This window comes from Euprymna scolopes, chromosome 26, assembly GCF_053919585.1.
Source record: "Euprymna scolopes isolate OS-2025 chromosome 26, ASM5391958v1, whole genome shotgun sequence".
In the NCBI taxonomy this organism is placed as follows: domain Eukaryota; kingdom Metazoa; phylum Mollusca; class Cephalopoda; order Sepiida; family Sepiolidae; genus Euprymna; species Euprymna scolopes.
The window spans coordinates 70,468,192-70,488,513 of NC_136507.1; the positions used below are offsets into that span (position 1 = coordinate 70,468,192).

A 20,322-nucleotide genomic window follows, 5' to 3' on the forward strand; every position below is an offset into this window, starting at 1 on the left:
TAAAGAAGTTCAGTATTAAATGTAGGAAGAGATGATTTGATCGGTTTCGAGGCTGCCAAATGAGACTGAGTATGAAAAACAGACAAGAAAAGTGACAAAAAAAAAGGACAAGAAAACAGTTTAAAATAAAGAGATTAAAATAACAAAAACCAGAAAAAGGAAACAAAGATGAAGAATTTTTTTTATAAATTAAAACATAAAAAGAGAAGGAAAAGGGAGGATAAAAAAGTGGAAAAAACAAAAGTAGAAAAAGGACATCTAGAAAAAAGATAAAAAAGGAAAAAAGAACTAGAAGAAAGAGAAAATAGATAAAGTAATAAAGAAAAATGAAAAAGCAAAAAAAAAAAAATCAAAAGGCATTTTTTTCTACTTTTATCATCTGCATATTATTTCATATTTATAATCGTTAGAGTAACAAAAAAATTTATATTCACATCAAAAACTAAAGTTGGTAGAAATAATATCCCCACCTTCATCACAATTTACTTTTCCATGTTTTTTTTTGTATCTTGTAATTTGAGATTAGCTGTTATTATTGCAGGATTGTCAAAAAAAAAAAAAAAAAAAACTATCAGATTATTTTTGAGATTGCTATAAGGTTTTGTATATTCCTTCATCAAACTGTAAATCTGAAGAAGGCTGTAGAATGGATCTGCTGAAATATTAAAGTATAAAACAAAGCAACAAAAACGGTGTTCTTGTCCAGAATTCCAACTATATAAAAATAAAGAATAATTTGTCATAATGTATGTACTCTTGACAAAACGGAAATATCATATTCCAAAAATTATGTAAATTAATCAAGTAGTTTTATTTTTATAAAAGAAAATTAAATTTTATATTAACACAAGAGTGACTGTCTTTGTCCACCATTTTGAAAACAATCTTAAAAAAAAAAAAAAATAAAGGGACATAAATCTCACAAGCTTGAATTATTGAGTTATCTTGCAATGTCTACAAATTCCTATTAATCACTTAAAAATTATTTTCTTTATAAAAATAAAACCACTTGATCAATTTATATAATTTTTGGAATACAATATTTTCGTTTCCTCAGATATGTACATCAAAGATTTTTCTTTATTTTGTTAATATTTTTTTTTTAACACGGAGGAAATTCTGGACAAGAACCAAAACAGGGTTCAACTGCATGAAAGCTCTAAAAAAAAATTTCCTTTGGTTTAGATGGTTCTTTTACGAAGTTTTTGTCCTCCATTCAGAATTTAATCATTTAAAAAAAAAAAAAAAAAAAAAAAAAAAAAATTCACATGTTTATGATATGAGAACTACAAGCCATCAAAGTCACTGTATAACAAATAATTCTTAATGCTGACAGGAATTTCAAGTCTTTGAATATCATTCGAAACTCGGGCACCCTTACCAAAAGTCTTTCGGATACACTGCCGGCAGTGCTCCATAAGGGGCCGTGTCGTACAGGAAAGTTCCTGTACCATATCAACGGTATCATCGTTCACTGATGGCATCTTGCGCAAAACCTCTAGATGTTTGCGGAAAGCATTGAGCGCCTTTTCACAGTAAGCTTTCGCCAACCATATAATCAAAGTTTCTTTTTGTTGGTGAAGTACGTGTTCGAGGGGACTGCAAGGCGCGCAGGCATCCAGGAAGCTTGAAGTTTCGTTCATTCGAGCATTGGCAAGAAGCAAAACCTTGGCCATGTCAAGATTTAGATTGTCAATGGCAAACCAGAGAGGCAATGTGCCAACCGCATCCTCAATATCTGGATCGGCACCATATTGAAGAAGCATGACTACCAATTGAAAATTGTTGTAAAATACAGCTTCATTTAAGGCTGTCATCCCATGCAGCCCTCGGTGGTTAAGTTTACAGCCTTCTTCCAGAAGCAACTTGCTTGTAGAGATCTGCTGGTGTTTCACGGCATTCACTAGCGGTGTTATACAGTCGTAGTTCTGTGCATTGATGTCGAAACCGTGCTGTAACAGAAGCTTGCAACACTCAACGCTACCTCCCGCAGCAGCAAAATGCAGCAATGTATCCCCGCCGACAGTCTTCATATGTATATCAGCCCCTTGATCAATCAGAAACTTTATTATATCCGTGTGACCCTTGCTGGCAGCTACATGAATAGGTGTGCAACCGAGAACGTCTTGTGCATTTATGGCAGACTTGGCTTCCAGCAAAAGCTTGCAGCAGTGCAGTTTTCCTCTCTCTGCTGCCATGTGCAGTGCAGTGCGTTTGTTATAGGCCACCATGTTGACATTGCATTTGCGCCGTGTCAGTAACTCTACAACTCGTTCATGTCCGTTCAGGGAGGCCATCATGAGAGGAGTAAAACGGCGGATGTCCTGCGCGTCTATCTCTGCCCCACAGTCGAGCAGGAACATCGCGCATTCAACATCACCGTGCTGAGCGGTAAGATGAAGGGCAGTGACTGCACTGTGGCTTGTGTGGTTCACATCGCAGCTGCGACTCAACAGAAGAGCCAGCACATTGTAGTGACCCTTTTCAGCTGCACACATCACAGGCGTGTTTCCAAACGCATCTTCACTCTCTATGTCAGCTTTGGCCTGCAGCAAACTCTGGCAGCAACTCAAATGACCGTTTGTTGCGGCCATGTGCAGGGCACTGGCATCATGTGACCCACCCTGACGTACAGACGCATTCCATTTCAGTAGAAGTTGAACAATGTCATTGTGGCCATTGCTAGCAGCGAGAATTATTGAAGTATTATTTATTGCATTCTGAGAGTTGACAGATGAACCGGCTTCAAGAAGAGATTGGCAGCATTCAAAATGGTTCTCAGCGGCGCCGTAGTGCAAAGCTGTGTTCTGTTGAGGTCCTACATTCAGGTCCACTGTGCAATCCCATCGTATAAGTAGATCTACAATCACAGACTGTCCATACCGAGCAGCGATGGTCAAAGGTGTAAGTTCTTTGGTGCTTAGTGTATTTGGTGAAATGCCAGCCTCTAAGATGGTGGCAGCACAGTCAACAGAGCCGTTCTTGCAGGAGAACATGAGACTTGCCTTCAGCTCAGAATCACTTAATTCTTTTGCAAGAATCATTCTTCTTAATGTCTTGGAATCATTCTGGCTGAGAATTTCTTGCAACCTAGAAAAAAAGAAAAAAGAAAAATGTTCAAGCACAGCTTTGCAGGAGAAACCAGAAATCAGACAGAAAAGGTGATTTTCATATAACAAAAAAGCCTTGTACATTACTGTTTTTGATTTCAAAGAATTTTTTTTTTTATTATTCTTATTTAATACAACATGAATTATTTGATTTCTAAGAATTGTTCTTTTTACTTATTCCAATATAGAATAATGGTATTAATTATTTCACAGAAGTTTTAGGATTAATTTTTTTTTCCTCCCCTGTTTCATGAGATATTTTTATGGTTTCTCTATATTAATGAAATTATGAGAAAATTTGTACATTTCTTGTGTTCTTTGATAATGACAATTTTTTTTTTTACTACTAATCAAATATTTATTGAAATAATATAAACATGTAACATAAAATGAAATTTTTAAAAAATCCTATTTAAAAAAAATTTCATTTCAATATTATTCCACCAGAATGTACTTCTATATCTCAGCAAATCAGTCATTTAAAATTTTGGTTAATAATTGAAACAAAAGAAAAAAACAGGAAGGAATTACTTGATAACTTTTTGGCCCTCCAACAAAAGGAGGAGGGTGGACCTGTAAATTTACCCTTGTCCGTTCGTCTGTCCGCACTTTTCTCAATAACTAAGCCTTGGAATTTTTTGAAATTTTGCACAAACATTAAACATGATATGAGTAAAAAAGTAACAGAACGGATTTTCAAAGAAAACTTTGGTGCCTCCACCTCCTAGAGTTGCCTCCCCTTTCAGATTAAAATGGCTAAAATTGATGCTTGTGCTTATCAAAAAAATTTATGCCTTGGATTTTTATAAAACTTTCTGAAAAGTCGTAACTAACTGATTTCTATATAATTTTGTTTGTCTATACTTCGCGATAACTTTTGGGTGTACCCTAGGGACTCTTATGGGCTAATAAAAATACTCCATATTTGGGATTATTTTACCATATTTGTCCTAAATTTTCTGTGTATGTCTATTTAGCAGTATTGCATGGTGCTGAACTCAAATATGTTAAGGCCTTGGGGACTTTTGAGGCTAAATGGGTGGGGGTAGGGGGCAAATGATGAACTTAATCATTTCTTTTTTTTGCATGGTGCAGAACTCAAATTTACATATATATAATGGCCTAAAACTGCACCGTTTCTTTATTTTCACCAGGATTTGACATCCCCTGGGGACTTTTGGGGTTAAATGGGGGGGGGGATGCTGAACTTAGTCATTTTTTTATGCCTCGTTCACTGTGCACTCACGGGGGACCATGCATGCTTCACTTGTTGAAATTTGAAAGAACTTTGGAAGCATTTAAACTGTTGAATAGAAAATCATTTCTGACTTGACAATTCTGATCAAATCTTCATGGAGAATGTATAAATATATATTAAAACATTATCTCATGAAAAATATAGTTTTATAATAGTTTGGTTCAATTAATAATTAAAATGATCAAGCGATACCATAATAATTTATTTTAACTTTCAAAATCTTATTTAGTATAAAAAAAATAAAAAAAATAATGTCCATAGAGAATAGTTAAAAAAAAAGAAATTAAATTTAAAAAAACGCTAGATATATAGTTAGTAAGAAGCATTACATCTAAAGCGATGGTAGAAATCCTAGAAAACGACTTCCAGTCTGTAGTGGAATGGGACATGTAAATGGATGGTAACATTTAAATGTTACTAAAACTAAGCTTCTTTCCTTTAACAAGAAACCTTCTCAGCCACTGATAGTCATGACTAATAACACCTTAAGAGCTCATTATTCAAACTTTTACAGGCAACAAGAATTGGAACAAATACATTGAAGACATTACCAAGGTTGCTGCAAAGAAAGTGGGTTCCCTCTACCATGCTAGAAAATTACTCACAACTGAGAATATCCTGTATCTCTACAAAGTCACCATTCGCCCATGCCTGGAATATTGTTGGCACATCTGGACTGATACATATACCACTAGGCTTTCCTTAGTGTCTAAAAAAGAGTCGCCGATAGGTCCGGCATTATCAACCAAGCTCTCACCCATTGCTGCAATTTCACATCCCTGTGCCTGTTTTACAAATACTTTAATGGAATGTGCTCTGATTAAGTCATTGAACTTGTGCCCTCTCGACATACATACATCCAACAAACAGATCTACCAACAAAATTCCACCTCTTTACTGTTGAGGTTTCTAGATGCCGGAAAGCCTTCCACTCTAATATCTTCTTTCCTCAAACTGCTAGACTTTGGAATGCCGTCCCTGTTTCCTGCTTCCATAATTTTACTAACAGACAGAAGTTTAAATGTAATGTGAATAGACATTTTGCTCATCTCCTCACAACCCCCTAATAGACATGATCCCAAATATAAACCCCGTCAGTCAAAATTTCAATTTGCCTTGTTTGGGGTGAACAAAAGTTTAAAAACAAAAAACAAACAAACAAACAACCCCCCCCCCCAGAAGATTATATATATATATATATATATATATATATAAGTGAGAATGTGTGTGTGTGTGTGTGTGTGTGTGTGTGTGTGTGTGAGAGAGGACAACTCTCAACCTATATACTCAACAAATTTTTGATCAACAGATTTGAAATATAGTATATAGGGTATTCAGACATGTGGAAAACTTTTTAATCGGTTTTCACCTGGAAAAAAGAGCTGGTAAGGGGTCAAAATTGAAAAATGAGTACTTAGGGGGCATCAAATTTTTATCTGTCGACTGTTTCATGACTGTGCATGCACGAATCGTTCACATGATAGCTTCCTCATAAGTTAAAAAATAAGTAGGTTTGAAAACACTTTTTAAAGATTGTGGCAGGCTGTGTTTAGGTTTTGATCTCAGCTAGTATATATATATATTTTTTTTTTTTTTTTTTTACTTACCAGAAATGAACCATAATACTCACATGCACATGTCTCAGTTTCTTTCCGTTTTTGTTTTAACTTTATTTTTATTTTTAAAAAGAATTTAACGTTATGTTTAATACAGGGCAATGCTGGGTTCACCTGCTAGTTAATTATATAATAATTTTTTTTTTTTTTTTTTTACTGTATCCACACCTCTTTAGAGAGAGGCTCCGTTTGTCATGCATATGTTTGAAACAGCATTTATTTCGCTAAACACACTGATGGAACGCATTTCTCTCTCTGATGGAATGGTCATTACTGACCAGCTGTGGCACTCTTCATAAACCACGGTTCTGCATGATTCTGAACAACTCAACCATGCTAATATCTGCGATGTCCATCACATTATCTAACATTCTTGTTTTTAGTCTTCCATATCCTTTTGTCAAAGGTTGTACCAAAAAGCAGATGCTTTGTTAGGCTGTTCTAAATGGAATGGAATGCATGCAACCAAATTTTTTTTTTTTTTTTTTTTAAAGAATCAAATTTCTTTATGATATTAATTATTTTAAAGCATAACTAATTTATATACACTCCAATTTCCAACTTTGGCTACGGCTGTTAGTGCCAACAATTCACTTCAGAATCATCTCTTCTCTCTCTCTCTCTCATATATAATCTCCTATATATGATTTTGACTGCAGAAATTCCCCTCTGAACCAAAATATTGTAGGTTTGCAATAACAGATGCCACATTAATTCATTACGTCTAGGCTATTATCCACTATCTTATGTAATTTTCACACACAATTTTATCCACATTAAGTCGTTATAATAAAATGCTACATTGCATCCTGGGAGCAACACCATCACATTGCAACATCTATAGAGGAAGGGGTCCCTATTTTTCTCTATAAATATTTAGTCCTCCCACTGTTACAGGACCATTTCTACATTTTCCTATGATACTTTTATTACACCCATCGTAACTGGTTATTAACTACATACACATAACTTAATCTTTCCATTTCCCTATTGAATTCTTCCTTCTCAAAATTTGCCCATTCTGATTGGCTGAGACCGGACGATTCTATTATTCTAGAATCCCCTTCATACATAAATGAATACTCCAGAAAGGCAATCATGTTAAAAAAAAATATATACAAATATAATAACCGCTCATAAACAGAAAATTAAATACTGGCAACCTTACCTATGCACAAAGTGCCTACATGCCAATATCCCCCCAAAATCCCTGAAAAAAAAAAAATAAAAAAAAAAAAATAAAAAAAAAAAAACAAAAAAAAAAAAAACATTTACGGGTACCATTATATATTTTTCGATTTTCACCCCTTACACGATGCTATTTTTGTTCTTTTTTATGGGGTGTTTTATATATATATATATTATTTTTTTTTACATTTACTATTACTGTGGACGATTTTAATTACTTAGGCTTCAATCAGATTACTTATTGTGTCTGCAATTTCCTTTTTTTTCTCCTTTTTTTTTTTTTTTTAAACTCGTTAACCGCTTACAAATAAGTTAACGTCCCAATATTTTATGCAGGTAGGTTTTAAACTAAATTACATTGCCTACGGAAACACTTATTTGTTATATATTTGTTTTCTTACCAATTATACTTTCTGTGGAGTATTTTGTTTAATTAATTCTCTTTTCCAGACTCATTATCAACACTGCACAGACATTAAGTTTGTTTTGTTTCTTTTATTAGGTAAATTTTTGCCTTAGCTCCACCTCCACAATTTTCTTTAAAATGACGACTTTTGTAGATTTTCAACTATGCTGAATAAGACAATCTCATTTAAATTTGGCAGAGACAAGTAATTTAAATAAAAGACCGGTATTATACCACGGCCACCTAAAGTAAGAAGGCCTGTTAACTGAAAAATGCCTGCAGGCAATGTAGGTAAGATTTTTCAGGCTGTCAGTACTATATGAGGGACATTTGAAAATGAGTAATAAAACATTTTTAAAAAGAAAAAGGAACAGTTCGATTAATACTGAAACTGAACTTTATTCAATATAAAATATAAATATTATCTGTGTAAAATTAAGTAATTTTAAAGCATTATACAATTTAATACTGATAAAACTGAATTATGAATTTAGGAAACAAACAATTAAAAACATTAAACACCAACGATGAATAATTCTAAAAGTGAAAACAAACGATAAATAATTTTAAGAATGAAAACAAACGATATTTGTTTTCATTCTAATATACTTGACACCACTTTTGTTTGAAGTAAAGAAAGACGTAAGTTAAAACACAGTTGGAACATTAGTAACTTATTTTGTCTTTGGTAACATTTATCTTCGGCACAGGATCACAGTGTAGTATCTTTTCTGATGCTACACTTCATTTGTTCTGTCCTTGGTCAGTGGAGGAGAAATCCTTCATGACTGAGACAATTTTTATTTTATTTTTGTACCTATCCAGAGTGCCCCTTTTTGGGGAGCTAGATTTTCCTACATTAAAAACCGACCTTGTGTCTAACTGTGCCCTCATAGGGAGGCAAGTAAATAAATTTAAAAAAAAAATATTTTTGACAATTATTCTCATGTAAAAATTATTTGTTTATAATTCTAAAAAGAAACAATCAATTTTAATATATAATGCTCAGTCACTGCTAATTTTCTTAATAGCCACGTGGTGAATAATTTTCAAACTGACTTTAGAAAAAAATATAGAACTTTAAAATATTTGGAAATACTCAATGAAAGGTTTTATTTATTATTAAAAAGACATTTTGACACTGATTTTCATGTAAAAATTTGTTTATAATTTTAAAAACTAAAACAAAATTATATAAATTTTCAACCTTCCTGATAGAATTTTAGCCTTATATGAAAATAAACAGTTAAAAATATCAACATAATATTTGCTGTATTAGCAATAAATAGTATTGTTTCTTTAATTTATATTAACAATGTTATCAAACGTTATGAAAGTACTTGAATACAGTTCTAATTAAATACACGTTTAATTAACAAATAACATTGTTTACTTTACTATATTTGGTTGGAATAAAATTTTCCCTTCTAATGGCACATATCCAAATGGAGACTTGCTCCTTCTCTTTAGGAACAGAAAATATATGTACTTTGGGGCCTTTTGGATAATTTCACCGACAATTTGGAACAACGTAAGAATAAACCATGTTAGACAGCAAACTGAAAACTAGACAAAACTGCTGCTGATAAGGGACCGTTAGCCTAGACCATATACCTACAAGTGGATCTGATAATGACGTCACGCTATCATGTGCATCGGCCTTCTTTACTATCGGTAGCAACGCTTATGCACTGTAATTCAGTGGCCGCCATGCACGATACACAAATCTAATTCTCTCCAACCGACACTGCCATCCCCCAATTTGGAGACAGTGTTTTACAAACAAAAATGTTACCTGATCAGGCTGTTTGAAGATACTGGCTTACTGACCTAAAATGCACCAATCATTGGTAGCATTGTTTTTTTTTTCTTTCCCTTTGTAAAACTCAATCGTTCCACAAAGTAAAAAACAAAAATTTCCTTTTATAAAACATCCAAACCAAACACCATGAATAAATATATCATAGGCAGTTCTAGGAAAGAAGATTTATTCATGGTATCTGTGTTTAGGCACAAATAGAGTTGGGGAAATTGTTGAGTGTTTTCTGCTAAAGTTTGACAAGAGGGAACCATAGATTGGAGCTCAGACAAGCACTTGCCATAAAAATAATATTTGAAGGGTATTTAGTTTGCTCCTACTGCAAGAACTGCGACACCAGTGTCAGGAAAGTGAGCTTGAAAAGTTAGCACCTCCAAGGAGGTGCACTAACTTGCAAAAAGTGCCTGAGCAGCCTCGTCGGCATTTCCTGGTAAAGGTGCCCCAGCGATTAGCAATAAACTAACCCCTTTTCAAGGAGAGAAGCAAAGCCTGGAAAGGTGGACCTAGAACTGCACAGAACTAACATCTCAGCGCAAAATCAACAGGGACCAGATCATTACAGGAACGGTCTAATCTCTTTACTTTGGGGGCCGAGGACAAAAACCCGTAGTCGAGTTGAAGACAAAGAACTTTAAGCATAACTTTTTCAAAATGACTGGATTCAGCATTAAATAACGTGAAAGGATTGATATGCTGTAAAACAAAACAACCAAAATAAAAACTAAAATGCTGAAAGCTCAAGAAGTAATTCATTCTTTTTTTTTTTGTGTTTCCAACTATCAGCAAAAGTTTCCCTATCATAAGAATCGGCCCAAACAGAATAGGAAGACAACAAAGTAAAGACATATCTCCATTGCATTAACTAGAACACCAAAACCAAACAAATTAAGTCCAATAGAAATTAAAACCAATAGTCATTCATTCATATTGTACATATCAGGTGATTCTATTGCTGGCGTTGGCTTTCTAGTCAGTATTCATTCTAGAAACACATCGAATACTTGCGGGAAGGACCACATGAAGGTTGCCAACATCATAAATGAAAACGATTTTGTGTAATGAATTGGATTCGAGCTTGGAACATCCTGATCGTCAGTCACTTAACTACCGTCACATCCCAAGACCAATAGTGAAGGACAAAAATGAACTTGTCTAGCCATCATCATCATCATCAGTTTTACATCTGTTTGACAGCTTTAAGAAATTGACTTTCAGATATTTAATTGATAATTTCTATTAATTTCTAAAAAGATGCAACAGAGGATACCGTAATACGAGAAATATGGGATAATATCGGTGCACTCAAGAAAAGGATGGAAAGTGCACTCAAAAGAAATTTCTGACAAAAAAAAAAATAAATAAATACAGAAGATAATCCTCCTTGGCACTGCAGTGCTGGCATAGGAGGGAAAACTATCCATCAAATCTTCAGAGTTGTACCAAGTCTTGAGAATGGGCTGCCAGTTCCAGGATAGAACAGAGGAGTTAAAAGAAACTTGTTAATTAATCCTCTTCAACCCTTTCGGAAAATATTATAAAGTTCTAGAAATAAAAATTGTAAAAAAATAAAAAATAAATAAAAAATGCTTACATAGTGTTGTTCTGGTCATGGGAGTACATTAGGAAAATGATTAAGTGCATCAAGTTACCAGAAGATTAACATTGTTGGCATTGCTAACATTTTGTATTAAATAAATCAATTACACGCACATGGAATGATAGAAGAGTGTAAGAGATAGAGAGAGAGAGTGCAAGAGATAGAGAGAGAGAGTGCAAGAGATAGAGAGAGAGAGTGCAAGAGATAGAGAGAGAGAGTGCAAGAGATAGAGAGAGAGAGTGCAAGAGATAGAGAGAGAGAGAGAGTGTGTGTGTAAGAGATAGATATAGAGAGATTGTGTGTGTAAGAGATAGAGAGAGTGTGTGTGTGTAAGAGAGAGAGAGAGTGTGTGTGTGTAAGAGAGAGAGAGAGTGTGTGTGTGTAAGAGATAGAGAGAGTGTGTGTGTGTAAGAGATAGAGAGAGAGTGTGTGTAAGAGATAGAGAGAGTGTGTGTGTAAAGAGAGAAAAAGTGTGTAAAGAGAGACAGAAACAGACAGAAATAGAGTGAGAGAGAGAGACAAAGACAAGCAGAGAGAGAGAGATAATCAGAGAGACAGAGAGAGAGGGGGCGTGTCTAGAGAGGGAGAGGGACAACAATTATGAGGGAGACAGAGTGAGAGATTGAGATCGAGAGAGACGGACCATCGTTATGAAGGAAAGCGAAGAATTGAGATCCAGGGAGATGAACCAACCACTATTATGATTGAGAGAGAAATCGAGGACAACAGATCATCGGTATGAGGGAAAGAGAGAGAGAGAAAAAAACAAGAAAAAAAAAAAAGAGATCAAAGGATGCCAGACCACCATTACGAGAGAGAGAGATCAAGGGAGACAGACCAACCCTTGCCTCACAGGGAGGGAGACAGACCAACCCTTGCCTCACAGGGAGCGAGACGGACCAACCCTTGCCTCACAGGGAGCGAGACGGACCAACCCTTGCCTCACAGGGAGCGAGACTGAATTACAGAGCAGAAAGTGAACGAGATCAGAGAGCGAGAGTAAAATAGAGAGAGTTAACAAAAGTAGACATCAGAGAAGAAGGGATGCTTATTTTTTAGAGAATGAGTACATTCACAGGGAAAGTTACTGGCTGCGACATCCTTAGAGAGATTGCATTCAAAAAGTGTGTGTTTAGAAAGAAGGGGAGGAATCATACAAAACAGAGAATGCGTAAGAAAGAAGGGGCATAAATTCTTGCTGGTTTGTGTGTGTGTATGTGTCTACGGCCATCACAAAGAAAGGGCATGGCTGGTTGCCCGCATCAGAGAGGGAGAGGGGGGGTAGCTATATGGGATTGAAATAGATAGATTTAAAGAATATAAACTAAGATATGGCAGCTATCTGTTAAGCAGCGACTTATTTTATATGATAGACATTTCATCCATTTTGGCAACACAAAGCACCTCTTCTTCAGCTTTGCTGTTATGTCTAAGAGATTATACATTTCTCTCCAGTAACCCACTTCTACTCCCTTACCAAGGTCATAAACATGATATCTCGGCAACCACTTCCTCCTCCTCGACACAGTGTCCTTGAATATGTTCGGCATACTTTACATTGTTTTGCCCCCTCCCTCTTGTTTTCACCTTCTGATTAAAAAAAAAAAAAAGAGGGGAGGGATACTTTTATTAAAAAAAAAAAAATAAATAAAAATGAATAAAATGGATTTTACAAAACTTTATTTTTTTGAAAAGTCACTGCAGAAAAAGAAAATGGTATGATGACCAGATTACTTTTTTAAAGATGAAAATATTTTATATTGACACATGCAATAAGTAAATAGACGCCTCACAAACATAATTCATACATGTTTAAACTTACTGCTTCCTTCATCGATGGCCAGCACTCGCAGCCGTACAAAGCAGCAGTAAAAGTTTGAAAAATTGATATTTCATTCATATTATTTGGATCCTTCAGACTACTGTTCGCATCTTGAGTGTTATATTCATAACGTTTCAGTCCATCTAACCTCTAGCATTCGTAATGTGTATCATGTTAAACTTGGAAATCTTTCTGCAAAACTCTGAAGGACATGTGGCATGGTACTTGCTAAAAGTTGTAAGTTACACTCTTCTGGAGGTTGAAGGTTCACTTCTCAGTGTAAGCCACAAAATACGTAATTGAAAATTACTTAAGACTTCTATCCAGTCGCGGTGGATAGAATGAGAGCATACTATCCCTTGGTGGATTAAATAATGAGTTCTGTTTGAAGTAATGTGTAGATTTCCCAAGTCTGACAGAAAAGATTCCTAGAGTTCAACAAGATACATGTGAAGAAGGTTGGAGGTTGCATCAACCAAAACGTTGTGAAAAAAATACTGAAGGTGAAAACAGTAGTTCAAAGAATCCAAATGATATGAGTCATTAATCCTCATCTACAAAATTCCAGAAACTTTATTTTGTACTAATTGACTTTTGTTATCTTTCCGATATCAAAATACCTATCATTACCTTTTTAAATATAATACGTACCAAATAAGCAGAAGAGCCATATTATAGGGTTAACTGAAGGTGATCTTTAGAATTCAATATTTCACCATGTTACAATATTTTTGGTATATCAATAGGACATGATCAATAAGATTTTAAACGATTATATTTATAGTCATGGATGATAAGAACAAACCAATCAGATACGAAAAATAAAATATACTGAATCTCTGAATTCTTCAGTCAGAACATTTTGTCTTGGCATGAGAAGGAAATTACTCTGCTGATTCTGAGTAGATTTAATACTATCAATTTTTACCTTGTTCTTGATGAACCGCCCCCTTAAGTAATCCAATTTACCAAATTTCCATTACTAATGATTACTACGATATTATCCCATTGATTACTGTACACTCAATAACCCTTATCCTCGAGTGGTCCCCCGGGCCTTGATAAGTGGTGACTTATGTAAAAAAAAAAAAAAAGAAAAGAAAAAAAAACTAGAATTGGTTACAATTCAAAGCTTTTTAACTGGCTTGTTTCTACTAGTTTTGCTTGTGACAACTAAATTTAATATTTGCATTTGGACAATTTTCTTTTCTCTATTATAGTTATTTCTTTTGCCAACCTTTTTTTGGATCATTTTTCTATTACAGGAAAGGCTTGCCACTCAAGAGATTATAGGCTCAGCACGCTTCAATTGCAAAGCGAGTTTCCAAGTCATTAGAGATATAAATACATTAATATCATCTTGCGTAGGTTAATCAGAACCCTATGACAACAACCTTCATTATTCATGATAATAATGGTGTCTATTTACTGTTTTTGATAGTTGTACGTTTCGTGGATATGTGCAAAAACCTTGTCTGTCAGATAAACTAATCTCAACAATCAAAACTCTCAGGGATAGTATATTTTAAACTTGGGCTTATTGAATACTGAATAAGATAAAACAGAAAAGATACTAAAAACTGTTTTAGAAACACATAAATACAAAATGAAGACAAGGTACAGACAAGGAGTTTGATAAAACCTATAGAGGGCAGTAATAAGTAGAAAGCTTAATAAATTATGAAATAAAAAATATTTTAGCATAAAAATAATGCTAGAAAGGAAAAAAATATAAAGTATGCTGAATCATGAGGTTAAATATTTCTTGCCGGCAAGGCCGAAAGCAGAATATTTAATATAGAAAAAATTCTCCATGAGGGTCATGAAATAGGTAATTACAAAGAGCAGGAAACTGACACCGAAAGGCTGATGGAATCCTCTAGGCAAAAATTGCTAGGGAATCCATTTAGTGTTAGACAGGACATTTCTTCTTGCGTGTCTGTGTATAACAAAAGAAAATGAATCCGAAAAGTCTGAGTCGCACAACGATATTCACTCTACGCAGGTCTGAACGCTTCTTTCTTAGAACTGCCCGCCTACGGAACACTGTTCTGCTGGCTTGCTTCTTGATCGACTACAATATTGTTTCCTTCAAGTCCCATGTAAACAAGTTCGGAAGAGTCTGCCGATGTTCACTCCACACAAGTCTGAACGCTTCTTCCTACTCCCTCCAGCAATCTGCTTTTATAATGCCCGAGCGCACCTCAAAATCACGTGTCAGTTCTGACATATTGGCAGCATCTCACACACTTATAGTGTGGTCCAATAGTGTTTTCAGCCAAGGCTACATCCTTGATATCATTCTGGCAGACAGTGTTGGAACAGGGTATAGTTCTTTTCTCGGAACAGGGTATAGTTCAGTTTGGGCCTCAGAAGTTGCACCCTTCCATAAATTACTTCCTCCTTAAGAAGTCTATTGTCGATAACCTATTGGAGCCATTTTTGATTATTTTTGCAGATAACCAAAAAAGTAAAATTTTATGAAAATAAACCCAAAAATAAAACGAAATACCGCAAGTTAAAATTGAAGAGATTTTTTTTTAATATTTAACCGTTTTTACACTCTAAACTAAACTGATGTGTGATACGCACTTTCAAACCGAAGTTTCAATGAAGTAAGACATACTGTAAAATTCCAGGTGATCGGTTATTCTGTTTTACAGTATATCAACTCTTTTCGGGTTATTTAATGCTGAAGCCAGTTATTTTGGAAAAACCATTTTATGCTTCAAGTTTGTTATATCTTCAAATATTTATTCATGGTGTTTGGTTTGGTCGTTTTGTAGATAAAAATTGTTTTTATTTTTGGCTTTGAGTTTTATAAAGTGAAAGGAAAAAAAAGAATAACATCAATGTTTAATGTAGTTTAGTGCATTTAACCAATATCTCCAGACAGCTTGATCTGTTAGCACCAGGAAAATTCTAGGTGTCCATTACTTTGAATGATCACAAGATGTTAAACGTTTCATGCAAACTTGTACCAATAAGTGACCTTGATAATATTAGTAAGAGAATATTAGGCCTTACAAGTAGCATACTTTGTGAAGCACGGAAAATAAATCAACGGAAGAATAAACAAGCAGTTATGAAATAGTCTACTGGTATTTTACAGGCATAAAACAAAGGTGTATTTATCCAGTTTGATATTTAAGATTCTTATGCTTCAATAAAAGAAATCATAGACTGACTAATCCGACAAGCAGCAAGATTCCCCCTTCACTGTTGAGGTTTCTAGATGCTGGAAAGCCTTCTACTTTAATAGTTGTATTCCTCACATTGCTACACTTTGGAATTGTGATACTATCGATGTCTTCGCCCTGAGTGTTAGGAAGTTAAAAAAAAAAAAAATAAATAAATAAATAAAAAGGAAATAAATTTATCAGTAGAACAAAGGTATAGGAAGTTGCTCACCAAGGCATACAAAAGGTAACTAAAATAGGATTGTTAATCAAGATGTGGCAGTGATTGGGACAAAAGGATTGAACAATAGAGGTCAATATATTTAGAGTTAGTTTACAGGCAGTTTTAGGAGTGGCAATGAGTTTGACAATTTACAGTCTTAGGTTTACAACAGTTGAGAACAGTGTCCAGTTACAGATAGTTGAATACAGATTGTGGCTCTGAGCAGATAAGAGATGAGCTGATGGCAACTGACGACTACAGACTCCACAGAAGATGTAGACATGGATAATAATACTTGTTTCCCACGATGGTGCCATACACACACCCAGAGTCCAACCGCTACATACAGAATGTGTTGAGTTTGTATTTTGAGGGTTTTTTTTATGCTTGCGAACCCGGGCGTACCCCCTTGAGAGCCACCTATGTGAGAGAGAATGACCCGGCCAGAACAAGATGAATAAAAAGACCATGAAAACAGCGTTGGGGTCAGTAATTGTTCAGTGAGGGAGCATACATGGTCCCACAGAATTACCTCCTTGTTTCCTGCATTTTTGAATATAACAACATGCAGAAGTTTAGATTTAATATAAAACAGACATTTCATTACTTAACTCCCGATGATCCCCTGTAAGACATGGTCCTAAATAGTAGCCTTTATGTCCAAGTCGCAATTTGTCTTATTTGGAGTGAAATCATTAAATATCGAAAGATAAAGAACAGGTCTCTTATTATTAGTAGAACTATTTACACAAAGAAAAAAAAAGCTTAAAATCTTAAGTTTCAATGGCGTTTGCAGTTTAGGAGTAGGAATTTAATTATTAAATGAATTTCAACAAGTAATAGTGATCCATCCTTTTATAAAGATGACGGATTAATCGTTTTTAAATTTGCCAACGGTACAACGATAAGGAAGGAAAATATAAAGTTCTTTGGCAAAACTAGATTCTAGATAGAAATAAAGAAATGCAAAAAAGTGAACTTTAGAAATTATATTTAACTGATTTGAAAAACTGTCACCTTAAAAATAAAATGAACTGCACAGCATATTACATCGACAGAATATTAAATCGATTGTATTTAAAGAAATACTAAAATCGCTTAAAAAATAATATATTACAAATATCTAATAACAAGATTTTTTAGTCCATTAAAAATGAACAAAAATTTATAACTGATTGACTTAGGATGACTGCCTTATGCCAAATTGGTGGTTGAATATGGTTAAATTTGTGCTGATTTTTGCATTAAATATTAATCACTATTAATCCCTAACTGTGCATTGAATGGATACCATAATACTTAGTTCGCTTCACCTCATTATAGCAAAAGTACGTACAAAATTTAAGCCAGATTGGCCTAGTAGTTCAAGAGAAAACTTCTGGAATAAATGTTGTATTGTGATAACTAAATCCTACTAACCCCTAACTTTGCATTGAACGATACCATAATAGTTAGTTTGCGGTATCTTACCATAATAAAGGTCCATACAATATTTCAAGTAGATCGGCCCTGTAGTTTCCAAGAAAAAGTGGAACGAACAGACAAAAAGTATAAGAGAAATATAATATAGATAAGATTACAGAAAAGGAATTTTTAAAAGTTATGTTTCTATGTGAATAAACTTTTAATTTTTATAATTTAAAACAAATTAACGTTATAGCTACAAACAATTGTAAAGACCTAATAATAAAGGGAAATAACTCAATTTTTTCCATTTTTTTTTTAAGAACGCCATCATATAAAAAACAATGTTATTTCTTACCATATCTATATTGTTAAAAACAAAAAAACTTTTATTTACAAAAAAAGGTGGGAACAATTCCTTGATAGTAAACTAACATGACACTGCCTCATCATCACATTCAAATTAACATTCATTTAATAGACTGGCAGGTGTTGAACAGCTTTTAAGAAGTTGTCTTTCAAACTCAAATCTCCAACATTAACGATTGCTATGATACTATCCCATTGATTACTGTACACGCAATAACCCTTATCCCCGAGTGGCTTCCGGTCCTTGATAAGTGGTGACCACCTGTTAAAAAAAAAAAAAAAAAAAAACTAACCTATCGCAGGACAGGTTTTTATTTATCCCTCTTTCTCTCAATATCATTCTTTCTTTTCACTTCCCCATCATCTCCTTGGCCTTCCCCAACCAGCGGACCCTGCTATCTCAACTGTTCTACATCTTCTAACTCAAGAACTCTCATCCATTTTATATGATGTGACCAAACTAACAAAATCTTCTGTTCTGCACACATCCTGTACTGTTGTAGCAGTTGCATTACAGACCTATTTTGTTTGTACACACGTTCAATATCTTGGATTCTGTTTAGTTGTAGTTAAGCTTGGCACATGTGCAATGATATATGGACTTGTATAACTGCATATATGTGAAAACACCTCTACACAGACACAACTTCAATTCCTGCGCTCAAATAGTTGGCAGATAAAGTGATTCAGTTCCAGAGTAAATTTTGTTATGGCAAGATGTCCTAGCTTGTTCTCGTCTTTCACCAAAAGTGGCCCAACAAGATGGAACAAAATCCAGACTGCTAAATCTCTTTATATTCCAGTGTTTCTTTTGAATAAAGTTGATTTATATTTTAGTGGAGATGATGAGATTTTCTGTGGAAAATGGTGATCCTTTTCTTATTCAATATTTGGCACCTATCCAATTTCACTGTTTGTAAAAAGAAAAACAAACCAGCACAACAACTTCATTATCTACTTACCTGTTAGGTTAATAAAAGAAAGTATACCAAAAATGACAAATTCATCCGGTATTTTGTTGTTAAAAGGTGACTGTCAAATTCTTTCATCAGCCATTTTTTGCCGTCATTGATATCAATGCGAAACGGATGTAACTCAAACTTTAAAGATCGCCCTTCCCATATTAAGAATGGATTCCAAAATTTGCACAGGGATAATTTGATTTGTTTTTCTAAATAAAAATACTGAATGAATTTGTATACATTTTGGTGTACAGTTTTTTTTTTAACCTAATAGGTAAGTACATAATAGTTTGATTTTTTTTTTTAATTTTATTTATTATTGAAGCATAACTGGATAAGCACCTAATATTCAATTCCAATCACATACGTTCAAACACTGCTAACCGTAATACGTTCAAACACTGCTAACCGTATCAAGTAGCTTTCTTCATTCTAGGATTAAAAAAAAAGTAAAACCTGTTTTGAAAATTAAGAGGATTTGTTTGCTGGCATCTAAGTGTATGCATCACCTTGGGCTTCTGCCCAGGGCCAGAAACCTCTCCTAAGAGCTAAGATGAAAAGCTCTTGCTCCTGACTCAGAAGCTGTCTGAACAAGTTAAAAACATTCTGTATCATGAAGCCATTAAAACCCAAAGAATTAACTTTCCTTTTCACAAAGTGTACCCTGAATATCTTATGAATAATAATTATCGTTTATAAGAAAATGATCTGAGTTATTAAATTGCTTTTCTTTGGAAGAAGGAGTTGGAGAGAGAGAGAGAGAGAGAAGAATGAAAAAAAGGAAAAGGAGAATTAAAGAGAAATATGGTTTAGAAAGAATAGAGATTCAGAAGAAAAGAGAAAACAAAAACAAAAGCGAAAGAAAAGAGTAATCTCCAAACGACAGAGGAGGAAATGCTAATCTCAAAGAGATTGTGGTCAGAATTAAGGTTCAATAAAAAAAGACACTGTGTTTTGGAAATTCAGAGGATTTGCTTGCTGACATCGAAGTGTATGCATCACCTTGGGTTTCCGTCCAGGGCCAGAAACCTTTCCTGAAGAGCTAAGTTGAAAAGCTCTTGCTCCTGACTAAGAAGCTGTCTGAACAAACCTAAGTTGAAAACATCCTGCATCAGGAAGCCATTAAGAACCTGAAGAATTAACTTTCCTTTGCACAAAGTGTACCCTGAATATCTTATGAATAATTATTGTCGTTTATAAAAAAATGATCTCCAAGTTATTAGATTGCTTGGATTTGGAAACCCTGTTAATTACAGCACCAACAACCAACCTAGACTGCACGGAGAAAAGAGATATACCAGTGACACCAGAACGTCTATGAAAAGGAACATGAGGTCAACTAACACACGCCCAGTCAGAGTGCAAAAGG

General features: G+C 34.4%; 1 protein-coding gene across 1 annotated transcript in view; it reads right to left on the reverse strand.

Moving 5' to 3' along the window:
- Nucleotides 1-483: 483 nt before the first annotated feature.
- The window catches only part of LOC145248154 (uncharacterized), a 56,332-nt gene continuing 36,493 nt past the window's right edge, over nt 484-20,322 (reverse strand). The window contains exon 2 of the mRNA XM_080109977.1: nt 484-3,090. Within this exon, the coding sequence (XP_079966103.1) occupies nt 1,287-3,090 (1,804 nt within the window). The 3' untranslated portion in view covers nt 484-1,286. The remainder of the gene's footprint in view (nt 3,091-20,322) is intronic.